General features: G+C 34.8%; 1 protein-coding gene across 1 annotated transcript; it reads left to right on the top strand.

Annotated features, from left to right (window-relative positions):
• Positions 1-2,602: 2,602 nt before the first annotated feature.
• Positions 2,603-9,548, top strand: LOC306846823 (vacuolar protein sorting-associated protein 45-like). The gene is made up of 15 exons (XM_079380451.1): positions 2,603-2,823; positions 3,033-3,167; positions 3,280-3,340; positions 3,471-3,550; positions 3,748-3,816; positions 4,412-4,549; positions 4,680-4,790; positions 5,129-5,263; positions 5,500-5,613; positions 5,764-5,931; positions 6,303-6,461; positions 6,579-6,686; positions 6,773-6,894; positions 7,169-7,300; positions 8,837-9,548. The coding sequence occupies exons 1-15, from the start codon at positions 2,731-2,733 to the stop codon at positions 8,916-8,918; spliced, it is 1,707 nt and encodes a 568-aa protein (XP_079236577.1). The 5' UTR covers positions 2,603-2,730; the 3' UTR covers positions 8,919-9,548.
• The last annotated feature ends 1,961 nt before the right edge of the window (positions 9,549-11,509 follow it).

The raw sequence follows: 11,509 nt of genomic DNA, 5'->3' as shown, positions 1-11,509 counted from the left end.
AAACTCATCACACAAACTTCAAAACATCAAAGATAATACAACTATTTTTTAACTTCCCTTCTAAAAATGCCATCAACTTGTATCTCTTTAATACAAGCAACAGAGCTATAAAACATGGGAATTTCTTAAACCTACAAGGATATATAATATATCCATATAATATATCCTTACTACTTGCCCTTGTAGAATGACAGTGAACCTCTTACAAGTACATAATATTCTAACAGATACTTTGGAACCATTTTCTTTAATATCTTAAACACCATCACCAGTTTTAGAAAAGTTACCCTTTTTTAGACTTTTAGAAACTGATTTGTCCTATAATGTTTATCTTGCAAATGCATCAGTGGAAATATCCACAAATAGTTTTGAGCAGTCAGCAGTTTATTTTTTAATTTCTTTGAAATACCGCTATACCAAAACACCTAATCAAAGTATGACTGCACTAATGCACCAGCCAACATTTTTAAAGTTTGAGTATCTAAGAAAGCTGCCTGTCTTGCTAAAAATGTTATTTGTTTATAAATTTTTGCATGAGCTGAAGCAGCCATTTTTTCTCCTGTCAGATTACTGTCCAAAACACAACCCAAATATTTGACTACTCGTTTAGGTATAATAATTTGATCTCCAACCTTTACCTCTAATCTAAAGCATTTTTTTTTCAATTTAGCAACGAGACAAATAATTTACCATCAGTTTTCCCCAAATGTAAAGACAGTTTATTATGGCAAAACCATTTGGAGACTCAATCTCTCAACCTCAATCTCTCTACTTAATTCACTTTCAACATTTTCCTTCCTCTCATGAGACACAATTATTGCTGCATCATTTGCATATATTAAAAGCTAATTTGAACAGGCCATTTTTAAATCATTAATATATAATAAAAAAAAAGTAAAGGACCTATTACACTCCCTTGAGGAAACCCATATGAAATGGTCAGAAAACACCCCCATTTAAATCTACTGCTTTACACCTATTTTCAAGGTAAGACTTGATCCATTTACAGGCCGTATTGATTTAACTTTTTAAAAGCAGAATACTATGATCGACTATATCAAAAGCTTTTTGCAAATCTAACAGCACCATCCCACTTAACTTCCCTTTAGCCATTTCTTTCCTTAGACTATATAACCTTTTAAATATAAAATTGTTATTATAATAATAAAATTATAAAAAAATAAAACATTACCAGCATTAAACTGGTAATGAAATTGTTTTAGAATTTATTTTGATCATCAATAAAAGTTTGATAAAATTGTAACTTCAAGTAACCACGCTATAAAACACATAAACAAATAAATAATCCGTAGAAACGAGTGTTCAACTTCAGATTACGCTCTTCTAAAATGAGAAGCCCTCACCAATATGGCGATTATTTACACCGTTTTACGTAGCAGCCTTGAATTATGGGATATTTTTATGCTCTACTCGGGGTGCTTCTCAATTCTTATTTGTGCATCCTCGTTTCCTTTCCTTGCGTCCTTTCCTCGCATTTTATGTTGTTAAAGTTTGTTTTTTAAGACTTTCAAAATAAACATTAATAAAGCAAGATGCCCTGTTGAAATATATGACATGTATGGTTTATTTAAATTGCAAAGGTAAAACATAAATTAAAAATTATTACAACAGATGAGAAGGGGGAGTAGAATTTACACGTGCGTCATGTTTTTCGATGAAAAAGACTTCCGCATAGGATACACCTGTGTATCCTCGCTCATAGCTCCTTTGGAAGGCTTCTCACTCCTCGTTCCTCGCCTCCTCACGGTGCAATTAGAGAATTGAGATGTCCTTCAAGATGGCTAAGCTTGATCGGTTTCCGGGTCATAGGATGGAGGACGGAGGAGCGAGGAAGCGAGGAGGGATATTGAGAAGCACCCGAGATGTTACCAGATCAGTTGAACTGAACTACAACAGTTCCCAAATCAAAACGCTTGCGCACACCGGAAGTAGTAGAAAGCCAACAGTGTTTTGTATGCCGGAGTTTACTGATTCACGGTGGAAACATTTAAAGGGAAGTGCAGAAAAGAGGAAGTGATTCTTGCAAGATTAAAACTTGGACACACAGGATTAAAGTCAACTTTGTATTTAATGACAAAATGCGTTTCTGATAAATGTGACGGTTGTAACGTACCAGAAAATGTTGAGCATGTCATTGTGTGGTGTAATAAATATAGGGCAGAGAGGATAATTTTACGTGACAAAATATCTGGATGAAAACGTGGATGGAATTTGGAAGGGATTTTAGTAAGCTATAAGAAAATGAGGGATTGCTGTAAGGCTTTATTTCTTTTTCTAAGAAATACAGGATTAGATCAGAAAATATAGATAGGTTATAATTCAAAAGGAAAGGAAATAAAGAGGAAGAAAAGAAAGAGGGAAGAAGGAAGGGAGGAAAAGGGGAAGATAGGGGAAAGGGAAAGAAGAGGGGGAAAAGAAAGGAGAAAGGGAAAAGAAAGAAAAGAAATGAATATATATATATATATATATTTTTTTTTTTTTTTTTTTTTTTTAACTAAAGTGTATAAAACTCTGATGTTACACACTCCTGTACAGTAGGTGGCGGTATGCACCTATAAATGCTGGTTTGCGATCCGCCATTAAACTAAAAGAAGAAGAAGAAGAGTTTACTGATGAAAATAACCCTTTATCGTTCGTTAAACAACTTTGAAACGAACTGATAATTTGACCCATTCTCACTGACGATTTGAACATAAATACAACGACAAAATGAACGTGACTCTTGCGGTCAAGCAGTACATTTCCAAAATGATAGAGAGCAGCGGTCCCGGGATGAAGGTGCTGCTGATGGACAAGGAGACGGTAAGTGAATTCAAACTAGAGTACAGTTAGGCTATATGCTTTTAAAGTTAAGAAAACTCAGACGTACTTAAGCCACTGATAGTCTAGTATTGAGTGCAGTGTTACATGTCATGTGTCCAAATGTCAATGTGTTGACTGTGATCTGCCACCAGTAACAAACAGTGATCAAAAAATGACTTCCTTGTTCTCTTTTTCCTGCTTTTTAATAGACCGGTATAGTAAGTGTGGTCTACACACAGTCTGAGATCCTGCAGAAAGAAGTTTACCTTTTTGAGCGCATTGACTCACAAAACCGGGACAATATGAAGCACCTTAAGGCAATCTGCTTTCTTCGGCCAACCAAGGTGAGCTGCTATCAGTTTTATCTCTTTTTTTTAATATAGAATATATAGATTTAGCCTGATTATTGAAATTCAAGAAAATTATTTATTCATACATGAATGTCTCTTGTTTCAGGAGAATGTAGAGCACCTGATTCAAGAGCTTCGCCGGCCCAAGTATAGTGTTTACTTCATCTGTGAGTGCCAGCAATATATCAGAAGACGCTCTGCATCGGTTTACCTGTCATTCATATGAGTTTGCATATGTGTTATTAAGGGTGGTCAGAAGATGCACATTTGACTAACATATGGACTTATTTTGTGCAGATTTCAGTAACGTGATCAGTAAGAGTGAAATAAAGGCATTGGCTGAGGCAGATGAACACGAAGTAGTTGCAGAAGTGCAGGTGGGTGAAGTTATTTTCATAATATATAAATATTTATTCGAAATAATTCACAATTCTTCTTATCTACTTCTCTGGAGTACTTCTGTCTGTCTGTCTGTTTATCCATCCATCCATCCATAAAAAAGGAAAAAATTAAAATCAGTGTTCAAACAATGTTGTAATTTCTTGTCAACCAATTCGATTTTGGGTTATTCTAGGAGTTCTATGGGGATTTCATTGCCGTGAGCCCTCATCTCTTCTCCCTCAACCTTCAAGGAGTATCCAGGGTAAGAGAAAATGTAGGCTTTTGTCAGATTTGAGGAGCCTTAACTATTTTTATAGAAAATTTAGAGCTTGCATTTTGTTGCTTTGTGTGGTTTAACCTGGGTATGAATCATTAAGGCAACTTGAAATTTCATTTTCAAAGTCTTTCAAATTCTAATTCAAATTTTAAAAGTCTGGTGGCGCACTGATTTCTAAAAGCTTCTGGAATGGCTTCTGTTTCTTTCCCATGCTCCCCTCTTAAAACCTCTGTCCTCAGAGTGTGTGAGCCTGATGTGCCGGTGCAAAATCCTGTGAAAATTGCTTTCAGTTGCTTTATGGCAGCAGCAAATGCGGGTGTCCAGCTATTTACTTATTCAATGAATTTTCCTCACGTACCTAGGGGGCTCCAATGTCGTAAAAAATGCACAAAATTACACAAAACTTTAGGTAGTTGCTTCTATATGTATTTTGTTGTTATGTCTTAAAGGTATGTTATGAAACTGATGATTTACATTAAATCACAAGATCTTATAAACTGATAGTGCTGCTTGGAATTATTTGTTCTTTATTTTACAGGTATCTGACACTCATTTTAATTTTTTCTGTGCATGTTTATAGGGTCGCAGTTGGGAGCCCAGTGTACTGCCTCGTGTCACTCAGGGTTTGACATCAGTGTTGCTGGCCCTGAAGAAATGCCCCATGATCCGCTACCAGCTCTCTTCTGACATGTCCAAAAGGCTGGCAGAGACCGTCAAAGTAAGGCTTTATTTTGTAATTATATCACAGATCTGTAATGTTCATTTTTAGTAATTTGATTTAATCTATAGATGTAATTTTTTGATCAAAATAATAACATAAAAATGTATGATCTGTTTGTTTTCCACAGCAAATCATTACTAAGGAGTATGAACTGTTTGACTTCCGAAAAACAGAAGTGCCTCCTCTTCTCCTGATTTTAGACAGAAGTGATGATGCTATTACCCCCCTTCTTAATCAGGCAAGAAGCAATGTCTCTGAGTAATAGTCTCATATTACAGAACAAGATCTGCATGCAGAATTTTATACCTGACCACCAGAGGGAGATGGAGGCCATGGTTTTATTCTGGATTATATTAGAAAACTGCTAAAAGAGTGTTTTAGTATTAAACATTAGTGTTGGACATTAATAGCATGCTTTTTATTCTCATTCTTTACTGTGAGATTTACAGGAGACAGTGTGTTCTGCTTGCTTTTGCTGAAATGGTTGTCTTACTGCAGCAAAATAAATGTTACATAATGATTTAGTGTGCTGATATTGCAGCAAATATTACATGTGCATGCGTTTGCTTCCTCTAGTGGACATATCAGGCCATGGTTCATGAGCTACTGGGCCTCAATAACAACCGCATAGACCTGTCAAGAGTGCCTGGAATCAGTAAGGACCTGCGGGAGGTGGTCTTGTCTGCAGAAAATGATGAGTTTTATGCAAATGTAAGTAGCTTATAGTTCAAAATATCATTGCTAATTAGATTCCATTAAAGAGTAATACCTCCTGCAAATATGTACTAATTAGATTTTATTTCCGAAGAAATGCCCTTAAGTTAATATAAGCTTATGTAATGTACTGTATAAATATGCAATGAGGTCTAACATGGAAAAAAAATAGGTTTCGAAAAATTTAAAATAAAGAAACTCCACATTGTGTTTTCTTTCTTTCTGTTAATAAGAACTTGTACCTGAATTTTGGTGAGATTGGAACGAACATCAAGAACCTGATGGAGGATTTCCAGAAGAAAAAGCCCAAGGACCAACAAAAATTAGAGTCCATATCTGACATGAAGGTGAGTGGAGCACTTCTTTAAAGCCAGTTAATATTGTTCATTATAACACATCTTACATGAGGAGTGAACCATGAAGACACCTGATCCAGAACTTTTATTATTGCATTAACCAGTTCTGTATTTAATCACCATTTTCTGGCCCTTTTGTAGGCATTTGTGGATAATTACCCACAGTTTAAGAAAATGTCAGGCACGGTCTCAAAACACGTAACTGTGGTTGGGGAGCTGTCTCGCCTGGTCAGTGAAAGACAGCTGATGGAGGTGTCAGAGTTGGAGCAGGAGCTGGCCTGCCAGAATGACCACTCCAGTGCACAACAGGTCAGAGTGCAGACACTGATAATAATATGTAATGTTTCTTGAGCAGTAGATCAGCATATTAGAATGATCTGAAAGATCATGTGACTGGCTTAATGGCTGCTGAAAATTCAGCTTTGCAATCATTAAGTTTTTAAATGACATTTAATCATTTAATTTATAATTTAAAAGAAAAAAATATTTTAATTGTAATAATATTTCATATTACTGTATTTTTGATCAAATAAATATAAGTTCTTTTAAAAAATCTTACCAACCCCAAGCTTTTGAATGGTTGTGAATGTCTATCCACAATATTCCTTGTGATTGCCTAAAATATATTAAGATGAGATCTTGCACCATTGTTAAACATATACCCATTTCTCTTTCTGCAGAACGTGAGGCGCCTGTTGCAGAACCCTCGGCTTTCTGAAATGGATGCTGTGCGGCTGGTGATGCTGTACGCACTTCGCTATGAGAAACAAGGCAGCAGTATTCTGCCCAGCCTCATGGAGGAGCTTAACCGCAAAGGGGTGTCAGAAAGACACCGCAAGGTGAGAGCCATCAGATCTGTCTTGTAGCACGATGGCAGATCCAGCTGTTTCCGAAGCAAAGTCATTTTATTACTAAAAATGAAAGTGAGCTCAACGTTACCTACATCTGTGCTGCAGATGGTACAAGCCGTGGTGGAATATGGTGGCAAACGAGTCAGAGGAAGTGACCTCATCACTCCTACAGATGCTGTGGCTATTACCAAACAATTTTTCAAAGGACTTAAGGTAGATCATCTGTTTACCAATGTGTTTTCTTAACATGTCATATTGGCTTAGTCACATACTCAGAACTTCTTTTTGTGTTTAAATAGGGAGTTGAGAATATGTACACACAGCATCAGCCACTACTACATGACACGCTGGATCAGCTGATCAAGGGTCGTTTAAAGGACAGCCAGTTCCCCTACCTCGGGCCAAGTTCTCTGAGAGACAGGTGACATGGATAAATAAATAGACTGGCATGCACACTCTTGCTTTAATGATATATGGCCACACATATAGACGTTTATTGTGAGCGTTTTGGATGTTACTTCAAAGGTGAAGTGTATAATTTCTATAATAATGGAATGACTGTTTTCAAACATCCTACCAGTTAAATTAGTTTTGAATAGTCTGTTTAATGTACAATACAGAAACTTTTTGCTTGGATTGAAAAACATGGACTGCAGTTATATAAATGTACTTCACACTCTGTCTCGACCCTTCAGACCTCAAGACATTATTGTTTTTATAATTGGCGGGGCCACTTATGAGGAGGCATTGACTGTTTACAACCTGAACCGCACAATGCCAGGGGTACGGATCGTACTTGGGGGCACAGCCATTCACAACACTAAGAGGTCAGTGTCTTAAAATGCTCTCTACGCGGTCGGCCTCTTATCACCATGTCACCTCTATCCATTTGCCCTCTGGCACACAAGCCTTTATGCCTTATTCAAGAAGGATCCCGGTTACAGAGTGACATCAGCCCTAGAATGGCATTATGTAAAGAACACACAATTGTGGTACTCGTATGACTTAACTGAATCATTCATTCTTATTCTGGAGGAGGTGTCACTGATACTCTAGAATATATGGATTCTCATTTTATTGGATATTGGATTACTTATTTAATATATATATATTTTATGGACACACTACTATAAAGTTTGGGATCAGCAAGATTAAATTTTTTTTTGTTGAAAGAAATTAATGCTTTTGTTAACAAGGATGCATTAAATTGATCAAAAGTGACAGTAAAGAGATGTATGCCATATATATATTTGTGTGATAAAACTCTGTTTGATTTGAAGTATTTTCAACCAAATAAATTTAGTTTAAGCTAGATTTATTCATAAATCTTCAATTTATTTCCACCTAATTTAACCAGAGCTGTGGTTATTGTAAGCTGTACACTGTAAAAATAAGTGTAATTTTAACTGTAAAATCTAGTAAAAACGCTACTGAAAAAAACTGTTAATATATTAACAGTGAGTTCCTGCACTATACAGGGAAAAACTGTAAAAGATCTAACCAGACATTTCATGTAATTTTACAGTAAAATGCTGTTAATTGTACAGTTTTTAGAAGTAAAAATAACAAATCAACGTATAATTTACAGTCAAAAACTGTAAACTGATATTCCCAGAATTCCCTGCGTGACACTCCACATTTAGAAAGTATTTAGTTTAAATAATCATGTTTTTTAATAGTTTTTGTTATCAGTTATGTACATTTGGGCTTTGTTACATGTTCTGTTGTTTAATGAAAGGTTATGGCATTATTTAAGTATCGTGTGCTACCATGATGGTGTTTTGTGTTTGCATGAATGACTGTGTGCACCTTCTATACATTAGTATATACTTCTGCTTGTGGCGAAGCTACCTGTGATGAGCTTTGATTTCTGCATTATTATGGTGGTTGTCAGTATGTTAAAGGTAAAACAGATTTTAATAGCAGTGTGTGTTGTTGAATTTAGTGGTTTACATTCAAATTTCCCTGTTCGTAAATTACAGTTTTATACTGTATAGTTTTGTTCTGTAAATGTGTTTACAGTTTTTCTGTATTTTTAACGAAATTATTCTGGCAACCACAGCTGCCAGAATAATTTTGTAAAACTACGGAATTTTTTTTACAGTGTAGCCATTAGATACAATTAACCCGTTTGACTCTTTATAAACTTCCTGAAACACAATATGTAATTTTAATGCATATGTGGATGAGCATTTTGTTTTCTATTTGTAACTTCTCCTGTAAAGGTAATATGTAACTATTCATGATGTTGTGTCGATGTATTCTGTTAACCACAGTAGGTTGTTTATACCTGACTCTGTCAAATACAGTGCTGACTGTACTCAAGCATTTTAACCCAAATATGTTCCCTTTCTTTGTTACAGCTTTCTGGAGGAAGTGATGCTTTCAGTAGGTTCAGGTGGTGACAGAACACTAGGTGGGGGCCGTCAGCTGAACCGACGCTGAGCTGTTATCTTCACTCATATTAATGTGTGCTTACACTCCCAACACTGTCTGTCCTCTGAACCCTGAGCTGAGCACATTGTTCTTCTTATTCTCTCTCCTGACATTCCTTTAAAATGTTTCTGATAGTTTACGTAAGAAAATGGTAACACTGCACAATAAGCTTCAATTTGTTTACATTAATGGACAATGAATAACAATTTGACCAGCATTTATTAATTTAGGTTAATGTTAATTCAAAATAATATAATATAACAACTTAAATTGTTAAAAATCTATCAATATATGTGGAAATGTGCGTATTTAGAAAACATTAACCTAGATTAATGAGTACTGTAATATTATTGTTCATTGTTTGTTCACGAGACCTAATGCGTTACCTAATGTAAATGATTTGAAATGTATTGTAAAGTGTTATCAAAAAATATATGTTAGCATACGTGTTGATGATGATGTGTGAAACAATGTAAATGTGTATAACTTTTATGATCATATGTAAATAATGTTTCAGGTGCCCCGAAAGTGTTCACAATGACAGCATTTTTATTTATTTGCTCGGTGTTGCTGCATTTGATGACTACAAATGACTACTGTATGTTTCAGTAAAAAAAATTAAATGTTTATATATCATATAAACATAAATATGTGTGTGTGTATATATATATATATATATATATATATATATATATATATATATATATATATATAATTGTTGAATCAAAAGTGCCCAACAAGGCTACAAAAATCATTAAAATCAGTTTTTCAAAATTAAGTAAAATTCTAAACCTAGTTCCTCCACCATATTCTTTATTATTATTCGCATCCCTATCCTGCTAAATTAAATGACATGCTGCAAAATGCAGACATTAATAAATTGTTGTCTGCTTATTAATTACCTATAGCTTATTAATTCAAACAGTGAAATATTAATGTCTATCAAAGTCTTTAAACAAATATGGCTTCAATTGATATTTTTTTATGGCAGTGGAAGACAAATGGAGAAACATCATCTTTGAAGAGTCTAAATCAGCTAGCATTAAAGCCTTGTAAAACATCTTTGTTTTTACATCATAGTGTCTTTTTTTCATACATCCTACTAATTTATTTTTGCCGTAGTACATAACTTGAAAAAACAGACAACATAATACATGACAATATTTTATCATGCTCTTCAATAAATGAAAAAGAAAAATTGTTTATGCTGTATCTTAAGACAAACACGTTTAGTTTTCGTTATCACCAAAGCCTCAGTTCACAGGCTGTAACACCTCACAGATGATTTACTGATGAAATTGTATCAAGTAGACTGAGTTAAGCCCTGACCTTAAGGTCATTACTTTAACGTCCAAAGCTTAACCCCCCCTGTACATGTTCAGTTTGCTCCACTATAACTCCCCTTCCTCCCTCCACTTCCATTAATCCCCACCATCAGCTAGAGTACCAGCAGACCTGAACGACTTAGTGGCTTTACTGCATCAAGCACACGATTCGCTGTGTATGGATAAAAAAAATGTTAACAGTTGCTTATGATGAGTCAGTAAAAGGCCCGGTAGATTTCCAGCCAGATAATATCACGCTTGATGTCTTGTACCAAAATACACATAAATACTGTGGAACAAAAAAAATCAGGTTTGAGATTATTTACAGATTTGTGTAAAGCAAATCTCTTAAACTATCCCAGGCAAATGTAGAACCCAAGGGAAACATTTCTTGTTCTGTTTTCGAATAATGTGGTCAATTTAAGATGGCGAAGAAGCTTAGAGCAGTGTAATTAGTTTGTTCTTCTGAATGTTTGAAGTTTTCTCAGAGCTTGTAGAAGAGAATATATCCTAGGAAATCCCCCTTGGTTGAGCTGCATAATAAGTTTGTTTATTTTAATTCTGTTTATTTGTAATATGCAGATCTGAGCTCTCATTTATTGTAATTTTTAACTTGTGCCACAACTGGCACACATTTCTTTTTAGGTTTACTGAAATAAAAGGCTGTTGCATGACTTTTTAATAAAGAACTTGTCACACTTTTATTTCAGTGAATATCTCTCAAGGTGTTTTTAAAGGTTATTTATATATTTCTTTATAGATGCTTTGACTTTGTGACAACATGCCCCAGTACTATATTTTCACACTATATGAGGTAGGTTGTCGAAAATAAAACCTGGCTTTATGTATTTAAGCAATTTAAACAGTTAATCAGTTATGTAGGAAAATGATGCATGAAACATCAAAAATTAAGTGTTATTTTTTGTAAACTTGCCCTGCCTGCAATTTATGAAAATATCTTTGCCTCAATATGCCAATGTTGTTCCATTGTGTTCAATTGTTATCCAACAGTTATCACAAAAATATGATTTCGACATTTTAGTTTGCAGGATAAAATATGGAAACATCTAAATAGCCCTATGGGCAACTTTTGTATGTGACCCGCTCTCCTCTCATGTTTCTCAATGCAAGTTATTCAGTTGTAGCTTTATATTTGCTAGATATCACATAAAACTTATCAAACAAGGGCTATATTCTTGAATTCTTCAGGTTACACACATAAACAAAACGATTATACTACTGAAAATAACCCTATGTGCTATACGCCGATTTGCA

Source organism: Barbus barbus, assembly GCF_936440315.1.
Source record: "Barbus barbus genome assembly, chromosome: 27".
Classification (NCBI taxonomy): domain Eukaryota; kingdom Metazoa; phylum Chordata; class Actinopteri; order Cypriniformes; family Cyprinidae; genus Barbus; species Barbus barbus.
Note: the sequence above shows the minus strand (reverse complement) of the source record. Positions and strands in the feature narration are given on the sequence as shown.